This window comes from Ammodytes marinus (assembly GCF_949987685.1).
Source record: "Ammodytes marinus genome assembly, chromosome: 10".
NCBI lineage: Eukaryota > Metazoa > Chordata > Actinopteri > Uranoscopiformes > Ammodytidae > Ammodytes > Ammodytes marinus.
The window spans coordinates 10,735,340-10,760,583 of record NC_137214.1 but is presented as its reverse complement, the minus strand read 5'-3'; the positions used below and the strand labels follow the sequence as shown (position 1 = coordinate 10,760,583).

Genomic DNA, 25,244 nt, shown 5'->3' with positions numbered 1-25,244 from the left:
ATCCTTCAAAATTGCATTGACATTTGAGTGGCCTTAACACACCCTTTTCAATAAGCCCTACAGACCACCATGGTTTAAACATCACAGATCAACAAATAATGTTAGTCCCGGGGGGAGTCTAAGGGTGTATTCACACATGCCGTGTTTAGTTCGGTTGAAACGAACTCAGATGCACTTCTTCCTTCGGTGCGCATCTTTCAGGCAGGTGTGAATACAGCAATCGCACTCGGGTGCGGACCAAACAAACGCTCCGAGACCCAGCTGAAGAGGTAGTCTCGATGCGTTTCCAAACGCACTCTGCTGCAGTTCGTTTGTGGTGTGAATTTGTTCGGACTCAATCCGACCCAAATGCAGGAGGCACTGTGCCTTTTCTTTCTTTTCTTTTTTAATAAATAGCCGTCAGCTTCACATTATGGGAAAGTGTTGTTGTCACCATTATTAGGAAGATTAGTTGTGGTTTGACCGGGAGCCCAGAACAATATAAATGCTGAATGTGTTCAGCGATCAGATGAAGGAGAGGGGAGCGTCTCTCGCACAGTGCCAACAGGTTCACGCTGCGCAAGAAGTGTGTGTTTTTATTTTGCTTCCCATGTACGGGACCGTCAATACTATCCCCGTCAGTTTGGAGCTGAACTGCGCCGACCCAGCTGATACACAGCTTAATCAGCTGAGTGTCAGCTTGAGCCTATTCTTCTCGCGTGACGCGCATCCAGCACCAAAAATACAGTAAAAATGATGTTTCACATCGTAGGCTACAAGCCACATAACGTGGCATTGACATAAGGCTACACATTATGACCATATGAAACAACAATAATTTGATGTTTTTCCTCTTTATTTATAGGTTAGATGTAGGCCCTTTTATTATTTTTAGCCCCATATTATATCAATGATATATATTTCGCAGTTTAAACTTCGTGCTTCCTGTTTCTCTCCACCCCAGAATGTCTGTCCAATGAATGAATGACCTCAGATCACGTGTGGTTTTGCTTCGTAATGCTGGTTCACTTGCAAAAGGGGCAATATGAAAGTGGACCACACCAAACAAAAAAAATCAAAACCCTATTTGGTCTGGACCAAAGCAAGTGCACTAGCGGACTTTCCCAGTGTGAATACACCCTAAGGGTTAGTCCAGACATGTCTGTAATAACAGAGAGGAAGGATCACAGTAGACGTTTACTTGCATCACAGATTATGGCTAAACAATTTTAAAACATGTGTAGAGATCGTTTTTCTAATATGGAAGAAACCAACAATGACCAAAATTATGCTTGTAATTTCTTATGGCAGGTTTTCTGTATGTTTAAAGCCAATTTGTCTTATAGAGTATGGATAGCAGAAGTCCCACTGCCATTGGGACCGTGACTCTCCCTGGCGACACATTTACCCTTTTTCCACATTACATATTGTCTCACTAATTGGTCCTGGGTCGGCTGTAGGCAGTGTGTGTATACCATGAACATATGAATCAGTGTGCAGCAGATGTCTATTTAATCCTCCCACAGGGAGAGTGCTGGGCTGTCAGGGACACAGGGCCAGTGTCACCCACACACACTCATACACCCTTACAGAGCAATAATATTCAGCATTAAGCAAAGTGTGGGGGCAGGTTAACCATTCATGACCCGCAAAGTAGAGATAGGTCAATGAGCGGTCACCATGGAAATAGGTTCATGTCGCATTGTGAAGGATTCCGTATTGCAGACCTCATTGTTTCATTAAAGTGCAACGTGTAAATACAATAACTCTGTTTAATTTAGTCTCTGTTTTTTCTATATTTTAATACAAGCCCCAACCTCAGCGATTCTTACCAGCATCCAATAAGGAAGTGACCACAACTGTAGTAACCCGGAAGTGCCACTGGGGGTGGTACCAAGACTCCGTTTTCAAAGTCTTATTAAACCTATTTACAGCCTGGTCCACAAAGCCATTTTAGTCTGAATGTTTAGGTCATATCTCCATGACAACACTGAGGGGGGTGAATTTTTTTGGACCACGCTAGTTTGTATTCTTTTGGAGGTTAAAATGTATTGGCGCGATCTCTTGAGTGACAGCTCTCCGCCCGTTGTCCCTCACTTTGCCTCGGAGGTATACGTCAGCTATCTCCCTCCCCCCGACGTGAGGCGGAGTAAAAATCTCACAAAATGGCGACGCGTACAAACCAGGATTATTGGATGCCGTGTGAATAGCTGAGGTCAGCCCGGATGCTACATCCATATTATTTACTATCTATGTTTTAATATCACACACTGTTCAATTTCACGAAAGGAGCAACATTTGGAATACATATCAATATTTGCATTTCTCATCTCACTGGAGAGATTCATTTACATCCAAAGCTGAAATATGAATTGCATTAGTCCATTACTCATAAACACTTTATAGAACTCATTAATCCGTTCTAAATTAGAGTAATTTGAAAAGCAGAACAATCCTGCCTCCCCCATATTTTCCTCAACCACAGCAAGTAACAGATAAACTCAAAATAAAGTCAAACATAAAGTATGTCAGCTTTAGATTGTTTAATGAAGCAAGCAGCAAGTGACAGTATCAACTGGGAACATGTGGAAAAGATACCATATGAGTTTCTTTGACATGGTCGAATTTGACGACCATTCCAAATATGAATACGCACATTAAATCACCATCTATCTGTCAAATGAAGAAGAGTGTGTAAGTGGAGCTGGGGGGGACCATATGCTGTTAGTCTTAAACATTTCCTGCAGGGTGAAAGAGGCTGAAGAAATAAAAAGAGGCAAGAGACTTACATTCCACAGAGGGGATGTGATAATGATAACCAAACATCTTCAATTATTAATCGAACATGTATAAAAAGGACTTACAACTCATTTTCACAGGGTTTGTGTGTATATGTCTCTAGTGCTTGTGCATGTGTGTACGTGTTTGTTTGTGTGTGTGTGTGTGTGTGTGTGTGTGTGTGTGTGTGTGTGTGTGTGTGTGTTTGTTAATGTCGCTGTGGCATGTTGATTCACAGTCCCCCATTGTTTGTTATTATGTACTTTCCTTCTGATGAACTCAATATGTCAGAAACGATAGCAAACTCTGGATAAACAGCAAACCGAAACACAGGCCTGTGAAGTCAAGGGTTGGTGAAAATATGAAGATGAACAAGTGAAACGGATGAGGGGAATACACAGGAAGTGAGTTTGAAGGTGGAGGTAGTGATTCTGAAGAAAGCTTGTTGTCAAAATCATAATTTTTTTCAAATCAGCGAATATGTCCTCCCGAGACTATTCTCCTATAGATCAATGCATTACATTAACACATACAGACTACATACTGTGATCAATCAAACATGTTTCTCATCAGGCTCTGTGCGTGCTCCAATAAGCACATGGCACAACAGCTGCACAATCCTGACATGTTGATAATATCAGTATACTGATGAGCTTGAACATATGTAATCTGGTGATGCAAAGCAGCCAACTGCCCTTATACTACAGACTTGGCTGAATCTACAGTTTTCTCTGATTCAGTTGGATTAGTCTGGATCTAAACACGTTTTTACAATGAGCTGCAAATCAACCGCTGGACCGCTTTAAGTCCACAAGAAGTCTGGGAATCAGATTTACCACTGGTGGGTGTAATGGCTCGACGTTCAGTATCACCAACAAGTCATTTGTGATCCGACTGATTTGATTCATTAGACACTATGGAGGGAAGCCATTAATCACCAAATGATTCGTCAGAGGAACGGACTCTGCCATCAACCTCCTTTTTGTTGATTGGTTTCCAAGGGCGTCCAGTCATTCATTAAAGGTCAAAAGGTCAAGTTGATAATGATGAAAGCGATGCCTGTATAACCAGCTGGGTAGAAAATGGGACCCACTATAGAAGCAATTCAGATGCACGAAAACAGCAAATGTTCCCAAAGCAGACACAGAATTACTGATTGATTCTCATTATCTTTTCGCGGTGTAATTGTTTTTGCCGTTCATTCCTCCCAGGTGTGGTGTTTGTGGAGGAGTAAACCACATTGTGCATCGTGATGTTAGCAGCTCCGCAGCAGGGGAGCCGTCATAATGCAGCTCAAGTGCTCTGGTGCAGGAGAACAGGCCAAACAGAAAAAAGAAAAGCGAGAAACAGGTTCTTATGTGCTTTCATAAAGAGCCTAATTGGCACAAAGCAGCCCTATACTTCAACTAGGTGGAATGTCTCTCCAGAGAAGACCACAGATGTCACTTTCTCAAGAGGACAAAGTCACCTCATTATGTCATGTCAAAACTGTTGCAGTGACTCATAGGCACTGAGTGTACCGTGGGATGTGGGCAGTGTCAAAGCCCGGGGACATTTTGAAAGATGGAAAAGAACGTTATGGAAAAATGTGAAACATTTCATATATCCTACCTGTATGAAATGGTTTCTATAGTGAGTTTTTAAAGACCCCGGCTATGAGGAAAACAATGTTTTACTGCATCCTGTCTTTTATTGCTGTAGCTCCAGCCATCAGTTCTGTTGGTTGCAGTAATATTGTAGCAATGTAATTACTGAAATTTGAAAAACAGGTCCAATGAGGCAACAAACTGGAGTTGACAGATGAGCATGGAGGTGGAAAACAAGCCTTCAGGTTGGTAAAACATCAACACTCCTCCGAAATAAACAACTAAATATGTTGTACATATCAATGCCCTCAAGAACCACACATAGAAACGATGATTTGACGCCTCCATCATTTGCCTGCTCCTTTCAAAACTGTTACACGTCACTGTTGAATAAATTATTTGTGTGATGTGATGAGGCTATGGCTGAGGTGGCATTACGCACAATTCATTATTTAATTACAACCTGGTAATGATAAGGGAATGCTCGTGGCCATGCTTTTAAAGAACAACAATGACTGTCAGTCCAAGATGCTAACACAAAAATACAGCCTACCTTTTACGAAAACTGTTGCTAAACTGTTGCTAAAGTGTATGTAAATTGTGGACTGTGTAGAAAGGATTGTTTCAATAATATAACTCTAAATAACAACAATAAGAATATACAACATTCAAATACTGTTGGCCAGTGACCTCATCAGTAATTATACAAGTAAGGCAACTGGCTTGTAGGTTTTTATGATTGATTTAGCAGCTTTAGGAACAACCTCCTCCCAACACATAGCCGACTGCTGAATCAAGGCGGCTGTGTGCGTCAACTTCTGTGACATTCCGAAACCGACAATTTGACATTCACGCTCGCTTCACACAAAAAAAACAAAAATTCAAGCTGTAAACAATTTTGCAGTGACCTTTATTGTGGTGGGTACTATTTTATACTATCCGATAGAACAGTATGCGTGTATGAAACCTCTGCTAAGCTGTATTTCCTTCGTATTTTGACTGAGACATTTTTGACTTTTAAAAATATTTAAAAGTTCCTTGTAGCTTCTTTAACTTCTTTGTTAGTTCATCAATGTTTTAGTATCTAAATCAGGCATCTGTGCATGTGCTACTCCTGTATGTTTGTACAGCAGATTCCTCCATACCATCTGATGTATTTAGTATTTAGTCCCTGGTCAAGAGGATGGAGCTCTGTTTACGTGTTGTCTTTAGTCATCTCTGTAAAACTCTAGAATTTAAATGACCGATGCGAGGCAGTGAGACGAGACTGCTCATTAGGTTCAGTATCCACGATGGAGCTGGCCCAGATATAAACCTGCTCAGCAATGCTCTCCCTGAAGAGTTACAGTTACTGTGCTGCAGATATGCAAAAGCAAAAGCGAAGCCAGCACGGAACAGAACAGGATCGCTGGTGGAGAGATTTAAAGTGTGTTGGGCTGTTCAGAGAGCTGCAATCCAATCAACCCCCCGCCAAAACTGTGTGTGTGTGTGTGTGTGTGTGTGTGTGTGTGTGTGTGTGTGTGTGTGTGTGTGTGTGTGTGTGTGTGTGAGAGAGAGAGAGAGAGAGAGACATTGTGAGACTGAGTGTGAGTGAGTTTTAAGAAAGTGTTTTTAATATTTGAATTTAGTTTAGTCAAGATTAACTGGTTGTATAAGATAATTACATAGTTAAGTGTGATTGATTACGGGGGCATTGTTGCCATAGGAAGTCCATCAGCAGTACGCAACTGTGAAAAAGTTACGGCACTTGGCCATGGAAACACACACACACACACACACACACACACACACACACACACACACATGCACAAACACCTATGCTTAAAGGGATGATTGTTTTTGTTGCAACAGCTCGCTGAACAGCACAATCAGTTTATTTGGGGCTCTCCTAATTTATGTGCTGTTAAATTGCACCATTAAAAGTCTGAGAGTGAAGGATGATTCATGTGAAGTAAACAGAACATAAGTACACAAAACTGAAGGCGCTAACCACTGCACTAACTCTGCCGCCCTCTACATTAACTGACTGTTTTAAATCACTGTCTATTTGCCCTACTTCTATTACCTCTATGCACAGTTCTAGTTGTGTGTTGTCTTATATGGTTTCTGATAAGACACAGGTCCCAACATTCCTGCTGCTTCATCATTCTCTCACATATTTATACAAAGTCAAGGATTGAATTTTAGAAATTAAATCAATGAGAGCCAGATATCACAACTTTACAATGTATGATACACAGAGGCGACATATTGCAAATGTACCGTATAACCTTAAGACAAATTTAAAGTGTTCAAAGTCTTTTTAAGTGCAGTTTGAAGTTATTGGAAGTAAAAGAGTCTTAAAAAGTAAATTACAGGATGATTAAAAAATCATACAAGAGTAAGTGCACAATACCTGCATTTTGGCACCAAAAAATAACTTCTCCAGAGTCAAACATACGCCATTTTCTCTGATTACCTGACTTATAATAAAAAGGCCATAGTGTATCTGATAACATAAAAACAAGACATTGTATGTGAAAAACATTCAATGCCAGCAGTGGCGTTTTCTCCCGGAGGCTAAGGGAAGCCAGGCTTCCCTGTTTTTTAGGCTGTAGTTGTCATCCAATAAAAACATTTATATTAACAGTTTCGGTAATTCTTTGGTGCTGTGTTGCTCTCATTTCTTCCCCATTTTCTCCTCTCATTGAGCATTTCACAATGCGCGAAACAGCGCCCCTTTAAAGTTACATACTGAAGACGCGGCGAAACACGACACTGCACACTGTATGTCCGCGAGGAAGCCAGCCCGAGCTGGCATCCCTTAGTGAAAAAAAAGAAAGAAGGATTGACCAATCAGGTGAGGCTATTGTCATGATACTGCCCTCCTGTGATTGGTCAGGAGGGTGTCATGAGGGTGCCAAGGGAAGCCACTCGGCCCTTGGCTTCACACCAATCAAATCAAAGCATCATTATCAACGTCACTGAAATTTAACAACAATAACAATAGCGGGAGATTAGCATGTTTGCATTGTTATCATATTAGTAAGAACAGTTATGGAGGGTGGAGATTTTGAGTATTTAGTAAAAAAATGTTTTACCAAACTGCCAACCAGGCGCTATAATAGCTCTTGTAGTTACATTAAATACAAACTGCGATGCAGCCTACTCTTTTCTGACCCCCACCTTCCAATAAACATGTAGATTAAAGGTGTTGTCTCACTTGGCTTCCTCAAAAAAAATACCCACGCCACGCCACTGAATGCCAGTTATCAGTAACTGACATGTTTCCAAACTTGATGCTATTGACACGTTTTGGTCCTCGCATTCAAAAAGTATTGAGGTTTCATAAACATTGTAATTACATCCAAACAGCAGGACTCACCTTGGTCTAGAGACTTGGCAGGAGCCCAGCTTTTGAAGTAGTCATCCTGAGTGGAAACACAACATAAGAAACTGGGTTAAGAAAAAACAATACTCCATGCTGATTATATATTTGAATTATTTTTTAGACCACAGAGAGAACCACCCATATACTAAGACACACTACTGAGGAAATATGTCCTAATTTTTATTTCCTTTTGTTCTTTCATATTTGTGTTTTGTAGAAGCTAATGATTGCAATAGAAAAAGGAGAGAGGTAACAACTTCAAAATATAGGACACAAATTTACAAAGAGAAACCTGAAGGAGACACCCTGGGGAGTTTAGCAAGTTACAGGCTCTAGTAAAAGAAGAAGAAGAAGAATATTTTTAACTTGAACAAAAACATTTCATGTCAAGGTTTAAAAAAAAATACTACAGCTCTAGAATGAAAAGGAAAGAAAAGGGACTTTGTAGTGTTTATTTCTCGGTTTCCAAAAATCTTAATTGAGGAAGCGTACATTCTTTTCTATTTTTTTTAATCAAATACAACATAGTATAAAGTCATGTACGGAGTAAGAGGTTTGGATTGTTCTTTAGCATCACAAGCATATTGATGTCACAGATACAAGTGAAAGGATTAGTTCAAATAGTCTATGCATCAGTTTATAGAACTAAAATATGCATGAAGGCAGAAGTGGTATAGATGTTGTGTTTGCATATTGCAGTGTAGTAGCAGCCGCAACAGAGCACTTTGTTAGGTTAATGTTCAGGACAATCCGCTGATGAGCATTTAAAGGCACTAAAATGGTTTATTACACACTATAATGTAGTTGTAAGCAGATTTTAAGTGTTTAATGATGTTCAGCATTAGTCAATAAGTTTTGCTATTTTAGTTTATTACAATACTTTGTAGTACATATATCTATACATCCCCCCATAGTATTACCCCTCTATCAATCTATATATCCATCCATCCATCCATCCATCCATCAAGCTTTTCTACACCGGCATTTACTAATGAGTGCCCCTGGGAGGAGCTATGGTGTTAAAAAATACATTAATAAACACTTATATCTGCTAACAACCACAGTGGATTCTAAATCATTTATGTAATGCTTATAAATTCAGAATAAAAGGTTGTGTGTTACCAACCTTACTACTCTCAAGGGTTTTCTCCACATCGCAAGCTATATACCGTGCATGCACAGACACACAAACACAAACACAAACACACACACACACACACACACACACACACACTGAAGTGGTGCCTGGAGCGAGCCATTTGTGTGTCAGCTGGAAGTGAGCCTGTGTCAGTGACACTATGTGAACTTGGCAGAGAAAACCTGCTGGGTTTAAAAGCAGGATCTCTACCTCCTTTATTATTAAATAAAAGAGGTAGAGAAGGGGAGAGAGACAGAGAGAGAGAGAGAGAGAGAGAGAGAGAGAGAGAGATAGAGAGAGGGAAGGAGAGAGAGCAGAAGCTAAATGAACCAGTCACAGAAAACAGTCCACATAAAATGGACAGCTGACCCGCTCATCCAGTCCTTGTTCTATAAATGACCACTGTCGACCACTGAGCCAACAGGAAAGTTTAAAATGAGACGATGAAACCTAATCAGCTTCTCCCTTAGGTCCTCACTTTACACATGTCCTCACTTTTTTATCTCTTATTTTATGTCAGTCGCTCTTGCTCTGTCTCTACTATAAAATGATCCTTTATGGCGGTGAAAGTGCAAAGTAGGATAATAATGGTTTAAAGCTATAGAAACAATCAGGCCATCCCTTAAGGTGTACAGTATATAACGCCCCTAATCGGTCGTTAAAATGAGAGTACAGCTCTGATCCGGGGTTGTTTGCCATGCTTTTAATTGCTTCAAGGTAAGGTATGCATAACCGCTATACCCGTAAGACTATAGCAACATTTTGATATGCAATACTACACCACATTATGTCCAACCAGCCACCCAACCTGCGGTGCATTTTAATAAGCAACACCTCTCCAGCTCTGCAAAAATGCATTGAAGCAAGTGCTAGACAAAGAATACAATGTCTGGGGCTTCCAGTAAAGTACCACAGTATGTAACAGAATAGTATAATCAAAGAAATTACACAATGAATGTACTCACCTCCGCTTCCTTTAAGTAAGCGTAGAAGGAGACAGGCAGAGAGAAATAGAGGGAAGAGAGAAGAGAGACAGAAAGAAAGGTTAGTGATTATGGCACAGTATGCTCTGTCTATCAGATCTATGACAACCATAATGTGTTACCCCTCCTGAATACTGAGCTCCACTCTTGAGATTCATTTATTAGGAATCTTATTCCGAAGATGGAAGAATACCAAAGGACTCACACATACACACACTCGCACTTGCAGACTTATTTGATGTGACGTGTAATTTGAAACACATTTAGGGGCAAATTGTACAGGCTTACATTGGAGACATAGCATAAAGGGAAACGAGAGAGAGAGAGAAAGAGAGAGAGGTGAGAGAAAAAGGGTGAGTGTGCAAAAGTAGAGGCAAGAGGAAAAAAAGATATATGAATTTGAAATTGTGTTATCATTGTGGTTGGAAGGAGAGGGTTATAGGGATGTTCCGTGTTTACTCATCTGAATGAGGGAGTTGTATATTCTGTGCTCCTTATAAAGGCAAAATACAGTACCATACGTAATACAAAACTGAGTTATGACAGGAAGGATTTACTGGAGTACCACATTACTGTGAAAACAGCATTTTAAACTGTCTGGAGAGACAGACAACTAGATCAGAAAGATGAACAGAAAGCTAGCTGAGGAGATAGCCATGGCTAGCCTTAGATAGTGCTACATGTGCCAACTATCCCTATTCTATATTTCAAAAATATCCCTTTGAAAGAACAACCATCTTTGTATTCCACTAAGGGCTGGATTATGAAGAGCATATTATTTTCTCAATTTCACTGCGTAGAGTATGTTATAAAATGTCTTTCATTTAAGCTATACACACCTATTTCACTTGAATTGACTTGCTGCTAGCTAATATAAAGAGCTTCCGATCCTAACCCACACACCAGTTCACCTTTTCTGTATCTGTACACAGCACCCCCAGTAGCTTTGGGTATAACCAACTGACTGTGATGGATTACAGCCCAGTGGAGGCTCACAGTGAAAACACTATGTGTGTGGCTGAATCTCAAGCAGATCCTGCTGAACAAATATACTTGGTGTTGTCTTGTTGATTTCTGTGCCATCTGGATAAATTGCGACATTTTTGTTTTGTTTTCTGCTGAGTTCAATCTAACCTGCAGCTAGAAACATGTTGTGGGTACCAGAGGGAGTGTTTCATCTGTTCTAGTCAGCAAACAGCATTTACCGTGTCCAGCAGAAGGACTGAGGGGCTGTGGCCTGAAATGCACTTGAACTGTTTTTCTTATAAGCCGGTGTGACTTAAGGTTAACAGCGGCTGCCACTGGCCCCCTCTTATTATTCAATACCAAGTCCCAGGCATGACCTTTCCTCGTCTAGGACCCCCATTAATATTTTAGTGCGCTCATCTCGAAAGCATAAAGTATCTGTTAAACTTGCTGCAACACGGACCCAATGTCAGTCAAACTCTTTCAAGTGATTGCAAGAACATAAGTGTCGTTATTAACTAGTTTTCAGAAGTGATTTTCCCAGTGAAGGATGTATTTCCACTTCGCTCATTTAATGATACAGTCATGCTGCAGGGACTTTTTTAGCAAGACAAAATCAGAACAGTTTAGTTTAGTCTTCTTTAGGGTTGAATTAAAATCTGTTTAAAATGTAGCACAGCAGCTGTCAGTGAAAATGGAATTCCTAATAATAAAAAATTTAGTTAAAGAGAGATAACAACTTCAATGTAAACTATAAATAAGCATAGATGGTAACGTGACGTTCAGTCCTGTGGTAAGCAATGCAACTGCCTACTTTCTGTATTGTTACCCAATATGAACATGTGTTGTATTATAAGGAAATTATTAAAGCTGTTGGACAGTCACTGAATGTTGTGTTAGAACTGGGGCTGTCAAATTAACGTGTTAATTTCGATTAATTAATCACAGAAAAATTAATGCGATTAAAAAAATTAGCGCAGATTAATCGCACTTCTATATTGCCCTTTGACCCGGTGCAAAAGAGGTGAGACGATAGCGGAGCAGCACGGGATTAAAGAGTGAAGAAAGAAGCATAGAGAGGGCTCTATGGACGTTTTATGGGCTGCTCCAGGCAAATAAGCTAGAAGGTATAGGAATACGTCTTATGTTATTCTCCGCAGTGTCTGTGCATTGATTTAGTGGGTGCTAACAATGTAGGTTCAAAACAACTCTCAATCTTCCTCTGTGTCTCAATTGTGTTTGCTAGCTGCGATCGTCTACAGCAAACACACACACACACACAGCCTTTGTGTGTGTGTGTGTGGAGTGTGTGTGTGTCAATATTTTTGGCTATGAGTAGGACAATGTTGAATGAGTCGGCATAGGCTATGCACACCTGTGTGGCAGTGCAGCGCTGTCTGTTGTGGGAGATAGACAGTCGTCATTTAGCCTGCTTGTTTTTTTTCCGGCGCTAGTAGTTCAGAGAGAGAGAGAGAGAGAGAGAGAGAGAGAGAGAGAGAGAGAGAGAGAGAGAGAGGAATGGTAGCCTTTACAGTTGTTTATAAACAGGCATACAAGTGTCATATAAGTATGTGATTAATTTAGATTAATTAATCACAGAGCCTGTAATTAATTAGATGAATGTGTTTAATCGCTTGACAGCCCTAGTTAGAACATGTACATACAGTACATTATATGATTGCTGGAATACTTTAACAGGAACTAAAATTTGTAATGTAGTTCCAAAACAGTCCCTGGCCTCTGTTGACCGTATATCAAAAGTAATTCCATGCAGTGAGTTCACAGATTTTAAGAAGAGAGCATTTAGAGAGAGAATGGAAATGGATCTGTACTCCATATTGGCAGGTGGCCCAGGAACTTCGATCGGTAATGATAAAAGAGAAAGTTGGCGCTATTGGTGCTCTCATTTTCCATTACTGATGATCAGATGGTGAAGCTAAACCCAGCAAAGTAGTAATATGCAGCAGGGAGGGACATAGCAGCCAGGACTTGAACTGGCTTCATTCTTATCTGTTTGGTTAACTTATTGTTGATGCAGAAATAACAACATTCGCTGGATATGAGAGAGTTAAAGCCAGTCTTACACTGATGCAGGCAATGAGAAAGCTGGTTAATTTAACAAGAGTGTATTTAAAGAAATGAATGAGTGGATGTCTGTATTTTAACAAAAACGACATGTCTAGAATAAGATCAAAATCATGATGATGCTCAAAACGGGGATACTAATATGCATGTAAATATACTCATTATTTGTATCGCAGCAAGAGTTGACTCTTAACACATAAGCAGTTTTTCAGTTATTTTGTGTGAGGAGTGTCTCAAAAGACATTCATTTCTGTCATGACATCTTCACAGTCATTCTGTCTCCTGGGTCTCTAGCTGGTCGGCTCATTTTTTCTCTGAGTTTATAGTGATGGGCTTGAGATCTCATCTGATAGAAGATCCCCAAGGAAGTCTGGGACTGGAAAAGGTAGAGAGGAAGCGGAATTGATTCAGAGAAGAAGAGAAGTGGGAATGGCTTGGGCCAGAGTTGCTTCACTCAGCAGAAGTAACTGAATGTGTGTGTGTGTGTGTGTGTGTGTGTGTCTACAAGTTGGTATTGGTTTTTGCACACAATTTCTCGCATTAACATTGAAATAGGCAAAGCCACGCCCCGGAGTGCTGACTGAAGACGTCATAATCAGGGGATGAGGATGCAAATCTGGGCCCCTCGGTGGAAACTCAACAGAAACTGTACTGTGTACTTTATGCAATTTATTCATGGGTCTGGAACCTTGCCCAATTCCTTCCCTCCAACCTCTTATTCCCCATAGTCTCTAACAGTAATTCATTACCCCTCTCCTCCTCCTCCTCTAAATCCCTCTCCTCCTTACGCTACACTCTAGAAAAGCGCTGGTCTGGGATCTGATAGGCATCCTATGAAGCTGATATACCAACTCTGTGAGCATAGCAGAACAGAGCAGAGTGGATTTTAGAAACACGCTGCATCAGATTATTTCACTGTTAGGCCTCTGCAGGAGTGAGGAATGCTGAGGGGAATGTGTATAGTGGAGACAGTTTTTTGGCTTTAACCAACGGTATTGAAGGAGAGAAAATCAACACACACAACCGGAGTACATTTCATTAGCATGTTCTCACTAGAAACAGTCCTAATGAGTAAATACATATCGTATTCCTCCCCATGATGTAAATACAATGAAGAAAAAACACCAGCACGTAGTACTGTCATGCTTCATACATAACAAGATAAACTGCGCATTTTCAAAGGATGTGACATGACTAATAAAATATACTGATTGGGCTTATGCATAGGGTTATTGGCAATTGACAGTATATAGCAGCTTTGTATAGACAAATTACACGGATCACTTGTTTGCTCAGTGACTTTAAGGGCGTTACATGCTATTAACGTTATGACCAGCACTCAAACCCCCAAGGTCGTGTGGGTTAGCCATACCTGTCTGAACAATATGATTATAAATCTGTCAGTGCATGCGGCAGTGGCGAAGTGGGTAGGAAGATTGCCTCTGGAGTGCAGGGTCGGAGGTTCGATTCCCCGCCTACCCGCCACATGTCGAAGTGTCCCTGGGCAAGACACTGAACCCCAAATTGCTCCCGATGGTTCAGAAAGCGCCTTGCATGGCAGCTACTGCCATCGGTGTATGAGTGTGTGTATGAATGGGTGAATGCGGTAAGATATGTAAAGCGCTTTGGGGCTGAGGAAATCGGCTAGAAAAGCGCTATATAAGTCAAGTCCATTTACCATTTACCATTACTGCAGTGACAGAGTCAACCTGAACAAATTTATACCAACAGTGAATATACCGTCCTTCAACCCAAATCCATCTATAGCTGAGCCATGAAGAAGACTTGAGAGTGGACTGAGCCAGATAACAGAGTCAAACGATGTGAAGAGAAGCAGCAGATTGAGGATTTTCACAAGCAAAAGGGAAGACAAAAGATGAGAGGAATTTGAAAGTGTCCGACTGAGATAAAGTAAGAGAAGATTGACACCAAGACAGGGAGAGGGAGAGGAGGAGGAGGCTGACAACACACAGGATGGAGAGAGAGAGAGAGAACGAGAGAGAGAGAGAGACATTGTGAGACAGAGAGAGAGCAAAGTAGGAAAATGAAGAACAGAAGTTTAGGTTTGCCTTCCTGTTGGGCAGCTCCATCTGACTTTATCCAGTATTCGTGTATAGAGCCTCAAGATTGACAGGCAGCATCTCATCTCATTCATATCAACAGACAGGCAACACTGATTATTACATGTGGCACTGGGAAGTTGAAGTGTCTTGCTACTGTGCGCACACACACACACACACACACACACACACACACACACACACACACAGTCACACACACACACACACACACACACACACACACACACACACACGCACAAACACACAGTCACACACACACATACACACAATTTGGCTCAGAACAAACATAGCCCCATCATATTACAACAGCGAAAATCCTACTGGTCTGTTACGCTAAGGATCAAGGTAACCAATGACAACATTTGTATTCACAGCCAATCCGGCTTCTCCAAACTGAGACAAATGACTTCTCTTTCTTTCTGCTTACTTCCCGCTCGCTCTCCCCTTGGCTTTCTATTTTTATAGCCTCCCTCGTTCATCAATCCTATTCCTCTTCCCTCGACACCCCTTTTTTTCCAGCACCGAAAAAACAACACCTGAAGTAACACCATGGATCCAAGCCAAACATCCAAAATATTGTTTCTCTCTTTTCAGGTTAATGAAGGGGAAAAACTTCACTGGGGAGTCTGTTATCCCCAATATCTTTCTATTTTCACACTTTTCAGGTGTCTTTCTTTTCTTTCTAGCACCTTCTCAGAACATGGGCAAAAGGTAATTTTGCAATCTATATCAGTACTTTATAAACCCGTGCAATAACACTAGCACTTAATTAACCTTAGCACTATCGCACTTTTGAGCAAATGAGCACTTTTCGCACTTAACACACACTTTGTTTGGTACCCCCAATCCTGGTTTGATGTGAGCAAAATTGCATAAACAACATTGTTTGTCTGTCTGTTTATTGTACTCTTTCATTGTTATTGTTAATTTTCTTGATTGTTGCTTTTCTTTTTGATTGAGTGTGTTGTGATGAGTGTAGCTTGTATTGTTCACATCAACTTGCCTAAGGGACTGAAGACGGAAATAAGCTACTATAAACTGGCATATTTACCTGTTAATGGTCATCAAAATGCACTGTTCCTGTTTTTAAATAAATACATTTAAAATCTAGATCTGACTTCCAGAGAGAGATAGATAGATAGAAAGAGAAAAAAAGAAAGAGAGAGAGAGAGAGAGAGCGAGAGAGAGAGACAAAATGTTTCCAGCAGCGAATAGAGAAGGAAGGTTGTGGGAAAACACCGACAAGAGTTTAATTGAAAGAAACAATGGGTGCAGAGACAGAGAGTCGGTGTAGATGAATGACACTTTGCACTTATCAAAATGACTGCTTGTCAGGCCCCCCGCAGATGTATTTCCCTCCAAATGTCATGTGATTGTTAAGCAAACTTTTTTTTAAACCAAGTAAAGAATAAAATGAAGGAGGCTCTTAAAGGTGAAAAGGAATGATATACTGTATAGTATAGGATGTAAGTTTTTCTTTTAGTCTCTGCTCAATGAATTTTATAAATGTATGACATTTCTGGTATAATAGTATGCAAGTAAAAGTCATCTAATGAAGAAAGAAGAGGATAACGGGTAGGAATAAAGCATTATTGTAATGATTTGTATTGTTTTTAAACTGTCCTTTTACGCATGGAAAAATATGAAAATTTCATGTCACGATTTTCCTAGTCGAAACAATTAAAATAGACTCAATTCACACCCCTTACACCCTTACAGTGGCTTTAGGAGTTTGTGGAATGGTTTTACCTTACATTTTGAAACCAATATTTATATTGCATCACAGATAAGAAATATCTTCTTTTATGAAAAAATATCAATCTTTTAAAGATGTATTTTCTGTGGGGGGATACAGTGGGAAAGCCTTCAGCCATGGTGACAGGTTAATGTCAGTTAATGACTGGAAAGCACTAGCTTAAATAGAGTAGTAAAAAAATGGCGCGTCCCCATCACAGAGGCAGTAAATGGATGAACAACTGACTGACATGCTGCCTGAAACGGTGACCGAGTCAGTAAGTGACAAGGATAAAGGGATAAAAGCCGAAGAAAATCTCAGCCAAGTGTTCAAGTTAAACACAGTGACAGGGAGGGACCTGAGGAGAATGAGATCAAAGCACAGGCAAAGAGAAACCAACAAGGAAGAATCTACAAAGTCTAAAAAACCTGTGTTTTAACCTCCTGTTTTTAACTTTTCCTAAGTCACTTTTGGCTGTCAGATCAACATTTCTTCACCATATAAGCCTTACAGGTGTGTCAAGGTCAACCTATGAAGGTCAGGCAGGAGGGAGCACTGGCTCCTGGACAACGTGTAATACATACCACTGTAGATATGATAGCATGTCACTATGGACTTGAAATGGAGTCAGGTCTGCTGCCCCTGGATTTGTTCTTGTCTTTTTGTCTACTTGACCACACGTCTGTCAAACTAGTATACTGAGAGTGTGGGTCCTTGATTTCTCTTATCTGTGAGGTGAACTCCAGCAGCCAGTGTGCAGCCATAAGCCAGATGATGATGAATAGACTCTGCTGCTGCTGCTGCTGCTGCTGGCTGCTCCTGCACTGCTTTCCTGTGGCTGCCATGCTTCCATAACCTCTCCTTGGTGTGAAAAACAAAGCCTTATCTATCTCTCTTTCTCTGCCCCTGGGGGAAAAAAGTACTCAAAAGCTGTCTCATTTCACATTTCAGTTTCCTTCTCACTCTATCCCCTCTAGCTAGCAGGTGTTGCTATTTTGGACGTATATCTATAGAGTGAAAATGAGATAATAACTCTTAATAGCCCACCTGCTTCTGCTGCGGTCTGCGTGTGTTGTCTACACTACACCTGGAGGGAATTACACTTTAAAAGGGCCTTCAAATAATGCAGTTGATGCATTAAGATAAAGTAAAATGTTTAAACGCACACCCTGCTGAAGAGAAATATTTTAGAAGTCTGTATTTATACTAGCTAACAAAATTTAACTTACATTAATTCATTATGGGGCACCACCCTTTGAAAATGGAAAATTGATAGAAAGTGTATGACTCCTTGTTTCTGTTTGTGTATGTTCAGCGTGCACATTGCATTCAAACAGCATTGAAACAGATGTTACATGAACACACTGGGTCCGAACAAAATAATATGTGTAGCCAATTTAAAAGACATTTGTCAGTAAGTTACACTCAACAAAAATATAAACGCAACACTTTTGTTTTTGCTCCCATTTTTCATGAGATGGACTTAAAGATCTAAAATTCATTCCAGATACACAATTGTACCATTTCTCTCAAACGTTGTTCACAAATCTGTCTAAATGTGTGATAGTGAGCACTTCTGCTTTGCTGAGATAATCCATCCCACCTCACAGGTGTGCCACATCAAGATGCTGATCTGACATCATGATTAGTGCACAGGTGTGCCTTAGACTGTCCACAATAAAAGGCCATCCTGAAATGTGCAGTTTTGTCTCACAGCAAAATGCCACAGATGCCACAAGCATTGAGGGAGCGTGCAATTGGCATGCTGACAGCAGGAATGTCAACCAGATCTGTTGCTCGTGCATTGAATGTTCATTTCTCCACCATAAGCCGTCTCCAGCAACTTCGCACAGCCATTGAAGAGGAGTGGACCAACATTCCACAGGCCACAATTGACAATCTGATAAACTCTATGCGAAGAAGATGTGTTGCACTGCATGAGGCAAATGGTGGTCACACCAGATACTGACTGGTTCTGAGTCCCCAGACCCCCAATAAAGCAAAAAAATGCACATTTCAGAGTGGCCTTTTATTGTGGACAGTCTAAGGCACACCTGTGCACTAATCATGATGTCAGATCAGCATCTTGATGTGGCACACCTGTGAGGTGGGATGGATTATCTCAGCAAAGCAGAAGTGCTCACTATCACACATTTAGACAGATTTGTGAACAATGTTTGAGAGAAATGGTACAATTGTGTATCTGGAATGAATTTTAGATCTTTAAGTCCATCTCATGAAAAATGGGAGCAAAAAAAAAGTGTTGTGTTTATATTTTTGTTGAGTGTAGTTTACATGCAATGCAGTGGTGTCAGCATGTAACTCAGCTATCTGCTGGTGTACATCATGCATAATTTAAATATGAATAACTTTAGCAATTATGTGCTTAGCTGTGTGCTATGCTAAGGCAATGCCCAGTTTGTTGACGATACCAGTCTATTTCCTTTGATGTGCCAGGTTGGGAAATTCTGGTTTTGATTCTGAAAGCGGTCTTTGCTATGCTATGTTTTGTTTCTCAATGGAGAAAATATATGGCTCTGATGTCTTATGCATGCATTTGGGCTGCTGCTTTAAAGGACAGTTAATATGGCTCGCTCTGGAAAGTAATTCAAGTAATGTCTGTTACTAGAATTTAATTTGCCTTATGATTGTATAATATTTTAATGCTCAATACATGCTTTCTGCCTGTTGAACTTTGTCCCAGTAAACTTAAAGAACTCCAAAGTGTTTTTGCTACAACTGGTGTTTAGCCTTGAAGAAGAAACTGCCTAATAAGATTTTGGCACATACAGAGGTATGACACATTCATGTGCACAGTGGTTGAGGAGAAATGACTCCCATATTCTGTAATCAGACGTTGTATGAAGGATAACACCAGCTGAGATGAATTTCTGGGAATATCTACCTAATTAAAAACATTTCTGCTTTCGCCAGCAAAACAAGGGCTGGACACACCAAACCTAGTATGTGTTTGCGCACACACCACCTTCTCTTGCATATAATCCCATGTACACTGTTCATTTCTTTGTATTCAACCATGTACCAACCCAGATACATTGTTGATTCCCTTGTATGCTGTTTGCAAGTAAACTTCACCTGCTTTCAAGAAGGCCTGACTCAGTTTCAATTATTCAAACACTTGGGGTTTTAATAATTCTAGTAACAATGTCAAAGGTCACAGGAACTAGTAGGGAGAGGTTAGACTTCCAATGTAAGATTGAGTTTATTAATAAATAAATAAAAGACGCAAACGTTTCACTGGACCCTACTCATCTACATACCCAAAGCTAAATTATCTACAGTGTGTTACAATGGTGCAGATAGGGAAGCAGAAAAAGAGAACAAGAAAGTTCCATTGCTCTGTCTCTTTCTACTTTCTAACTGGTGGCTGGATTTTTAAATTTTCTGCATTACAGGGAACATAGGCTGATAAAGAAAGAGACTAATTGAATTGAATCCATATATTTGCATTGATGAGGGGCGAAAAAAGACTTCAGAATGGCGATAAAAACACAGATGAGAAAAAAACACAACAAATGAGGACGAAGCATGCAGCAGTTCACAGCAGACTATACAATATGTATTGTACACGGCAACAACGCCCTGTTTAATAATCTAAACAGAGATCTGTTGAGTCTCACTGTGAAAATGTATGAAAAGTGGAGGAAGTTATGCATAAAGAGTGGAATAGGGACCAACACGTTTTACTGCTGAATATGTTGGAGCCATTCTTGGTTTAGCCCCGAGTTCACACACAGAATTTCAAATACACGTATTTATATTCAGTCGGCAAACTTCCTGTACAAAACTGCCCTATCTTCTTACTTTTAATACCATACTATCTGACAGAATCCCTTAGCTCCTGTCGGTATCCTGCGGTGAAATCGCTGCGGTGGCGTCGTGCCAAGTGTTAAGCCAATCATACACGGGCTCCCTTATCTGTCTGCTCCACTGGGGAAACAAGGGAAGAGCTCAGGAGGACGGAAAGATATATTTCCTTTTCTTTACTCCAAGTGCATTACTCTGTTTAATCCTTTTCTTCTCCTCCTCCTCTCTTTCTTCCACCTCAGTTCCCCCCAGTAAGCCTGCAATTTCCTCCTTCCCTCCGCACTTTAGAGCGGCCCTGAACCAATCTGTGCCATAATGTGACTCCAACTCACGTACCTTTACCCCAACACACTCTTCCATAGCTGCCTTCATTCTGCTCTGACTTTCTTTTTTTTTCTGGTTGTTGCCTGTGCTGTTGTCTGTTTGCAGAAAGTTCAAAGGCAGCCTGTGGGAAGAAGCGCTCACGTCTCACTGTGTGTGTTAATGTGTGCGTGACTTTGTCCTGATACAGAACTGTCTCTAAAGCTTTGTCAAACTAAATGCAAGTCAAATGAATGCAGAGGGAAAACATCCACACCAGGGCCCAGAGAAGCTCTCACTCTAAACTTTTTTACAAAGTGTTTTAATGGTTGCTGTACATGAACAGGGAATAAATACTAGGTGGTATTTTACTAAGGTGTGAGAAAATCATAATTTGTTTCTTCTTTTTGTACCCAGTGACAACAATGGGTTAACATAAATAAATAAATGTCCCATAACCCTGTTGATTATAAGATCAGTATTATACATCATTATATGATTATTTTATTATTTATTTTATTTCCAACATTCTTATTCACTAAAATAGCTTGTCAATCAATGTTGGTCTTGCATGTATTTGCTTATTTGGTTATGACAAGGAATGCTGACTCCTCATTGGATGGTCTTGTTAAGTCCCACCTCCATTATCCAAACCAGTAAATTTATCATATACTTCACCTGTCCATAGACAAAGGTACTTTGCTTGAGACTAGGAAAGAGGATTCTCAGCAGGACAGTACTCTGGACAAATATTATTCTCCTCCACAGTTACAACAATTAACACAACAGGGAAACAACAGCCTGCACACACGCACACACGCACACACACACACACACACACACACACACACACACACACACACACACACACACACACACACACACACACACACACAAACACAAACACACACACACACACACGCACACACAGTCACACACAAAATGTGCCTGTACCCACCGCAGCCAGCCCAGAGCTAATTTCACAGTCTCATGGGAGTTGAAAAGGCTTACTCAGGAATAGACTCAGTGAGGGAAACAAAGGGAAAAGTGAGAAAGGTGCTGATGAAGGAAAATAATGAGGAGAATGAAGTGGAAAGGCCAATGCAGGATACAGACCACAGAGATGCAGGAGAGGAGAACAGAGTATAAAAGAGAGAGAGAGAGAGAGATATTTAAGACGCAGTAGCAGAGAAATGCAACCACAAGTTAGCTGCAGATCAGAGACATCTTTAACTAAATCAGCACACTCGTCAAAACTAAAGCCTACAGAAACAATGCACTAGATCCTCTTTAGGCTTCAAGATGAATGATATTGTTCTGTCAGCACTCTTCAAGGCTCCACTCTATCTGACAGTTTAAATCAAGTCTATACGTGTGTGGCACTGTGTATTAAAAGACAAAGGATTATTTGCCCCCCCCCCCCCCTCCCTTTTAATATTTATGCCAAAGTCAACAAGCTAAACACAGATTCTGTCGTATAATATATCACAAGGTATTTTGAAAGGGTTACATTATTGATTAACTCGTATTCACCAGCAGAGGGCGGTATAGGCCTTACAGGTGGATGGGCATCAGTAGCGCCGAAGTAGGACAGTACAAGTATAGCTGATGAATGTATGCTACTCTAGAGAGAGCGCATCTTTAATGTGAACTGTTTATATTTCCAACAGGTATGTTGTAATAAACACTAGCGAAATGTATAGTAGAGATTAGACTTTCCCCTGTTTTAATAGGAACATTGAAGTTGGCCATGGCTAAGGGTGGTGATGATGTTGTATTTGGACGAGCCAGTGTTTAAGATTGCGGCGCCGATCGCAATGACACGGCTAAATAAAGCTAGTTACGTCCTGTGTGGGGTTAGGGTTAGTGTAATAACTGTGTGTGGCTATGTGTGGTTGGGGACCGGGAGTGATGACAGACTGTTTGATGCATGATGAAACGGGTGAATGGGTCGGGAGACGGAATGAGCCGTGGGTATTGATGAACGGGGCCGAGCTAGACCCAGCTAGCTCGCTAATGCTAAGGCTAATAGCCATTGGGTATTTCCTCCCGGTCACGTCAGTTAAAGGGACAGTTTAGCGTTTGGATAAGAGTGTAATAGTCTGTGGTCAAATGCTGTTGTTTTGGTTTGAGAGTAATGTTATTTTAAGGCTCTGTCATTTGAGTTTATGCATTTATGTTTACCTTTATTTACAGTATGTTTAAAGAGGTATTTCTACACTTAAAAGAGTCAGTATTTTCATAGCTGAGGTTACATGCTAATACTTACCTGTGGGCCCCGTGATAGTAAAGTGAACATGTATTTAGGTGCCTAGCATGGGTAGTTAGACTAGTAACAGTAGAATAGATACTGAGTATTGTGCTAAGAGTAGCAGGTCTATTGCAAGTGTATATGATTAATGTGTATTATAAAGTGTATTGTTATTCAGAGCATGTATTTTGGAGATGTATTAGATTAGATTATATGGGCCAGTAGCGCCGAAGTAGGACAGTACAAATATAGCTGATGAATGTATGCTACGCTAAAGAGAGCGCATCTTTAATGTGAACTGTTTATATTTCCAACAGGAAATACATGTGTTGCAGAGGAAAGAGCCAAGCTTCATTCGCATATCTGTAACACGTGCTCACATTAAGGCCCGGTAGCTTTTCATTAAGGAGAACGAACCAATTAAAAGAGGATCAGCAGGACATAAGCACATTGTCTGACTTGTTTGCCATATGGGAACTGTAATACAATATGATAGACTTCTGCACATCAGATTGTTGGTGGACACCACTCTTTCATCACAATCAATAAACAACAAGGATTATCCCAGGCTACCTGCTGTTGTACCTGGGTGACAGAGGAGACAAAGGAGGCGATATTGGCATCTTAAAAACCGGATGATTCTACTGATATTCTTATGGAAAATCTCCAGTCTCCGCAGGGTGGCGTATCAACTGGACATTAAAACTGTACAATCTAAACTGGCTCGACCTTGTGATCCCACACTCCCACATCTGATCACCAACAAGTCGTGCTTCGAATTCATTTTGCACAGGATATACAGTAAGACCCTCCACCGACAAATCAGACCACATCTCAGTGTTGCTATATGCCTCCATATAACCAGAAACACATCATGCCGTAGATTATGGTCAATGACAAATCAGAAACCATGGGTTACAGGGTAAATCCATGCCATGTTTAGTTTGGCACGGACTGACTCTAACAATTCAGGTGATTTGGGGGAGTACAGGAAGTCCTGGGACGCGCTCTGGAGAGCTATTAGCCCTGCACCGTAAGACTAAACAGAGGGTGGTGAAAACTCTCCAGATCATCTTCATGTGCCACCAGTGTCTGTGTGTTCTACTGATGGTGTTTGACCTTTCAATATCAGATCTGTTTACATGGGTCAATATGTACTGGAATTCAAGAGTGGAGTAGATTCACCCAATCCTAGACCTTCATACATACAACATTTGACCAACAAAAGAGATACTAGCACAACTGCACTATATGCCCACACACAGTAACACTGCAAAACATCCATTATTAGCAAGACAGTGGAACCGACCAAAATGTGTCCAAAGCACCAAGTACTGTATATGGAAGCAAGTGCCAAAACCTGCCATTAAAGGTGGAGTCAGTGATTCTGGAGAATGGTTGTTGTCAAAATCACTTTTTGTCAAAATCAGTGAATATCTACTCACGCTCCGCAACCTGTCTGTACTGTGTGTGCACACTGACAGTACAGACAGGCAGCATATCTGGAGGATATGAACAAGTGTTCTAGAATTGCTGACTAGTTTTTGCGTTACTTGTTGTGAGTAGACAACATAACTATTTAAGAACATTGGTTTCTTCTGCTAAATTAAAAAAGAGGGTTTCACATAAGAAATTATATTCATGGTATCCGTCACAACCTCTGCCAGCTCTTAGTGTAGGTATTCATCTGTTCTTCAATCACCTAATTCTATCTCCCCACCTGCACATCATTTCCCTCATCAGCCAATCCCCATACAGTATACACTGGCCCAAATCCATAGTTCCCCTGCCAGATCGTGTAGTGTGCATTGCTTAGCTTTGCAGCAGTTTGATTCATGTTTGCCTGATTCCATGTCTTTGTAGTCCATTGCCTGCCCCTGGTCTTTGTTTGCCTGAAAGCTGAGCTTTCTTGTTAAATTGACGGTGTCTGTTTCGAGCTTGTGCTTTCTAGTCTAAAACCCAGAGACATTACTTTATCAGTACCAAATCTTAGAAACTGCATTGGCACAGGGGTCACAACATTTCAAGCGATTCCCAACCTTACCGAAGGTGGGAAAAGATATTTCTTGACCAATTATACTTTGTGGCTTTTCACTTATTGTCACTCAACCATTGCCCATGCTGTACCAGAGCAAGACAAAACCAGACACCTAAACTTCTTCAT

The 25,244-nt window shown here is 40.6% G+C and overlaps 1 protein-coding gene across 1 annotated transcript in view; it reads right to left on the bottom strand.

Annotated features, from left to right (window-relative positions):
- Positions 1 to 25,244, bottom strand: part of LOC307256243 (testican-1-like) — a gene marked incomplete at both ends in the record, with an annotated part of 88,390 nt that overhangs the window by 39,032 nt on the left and 24,114 nt on the right. Inside the window, one exon of the mRNA XM_080035148.1 lies at positions 7,708 to 7,753. Coding sequence (XP_079891274.1) covers positions 7,708 to 7,753 — 46 coding nt within the window. The remainder of the gene's footprint in view (positions 1 to 7,707; positions 7,754 to 25,244) is intronic.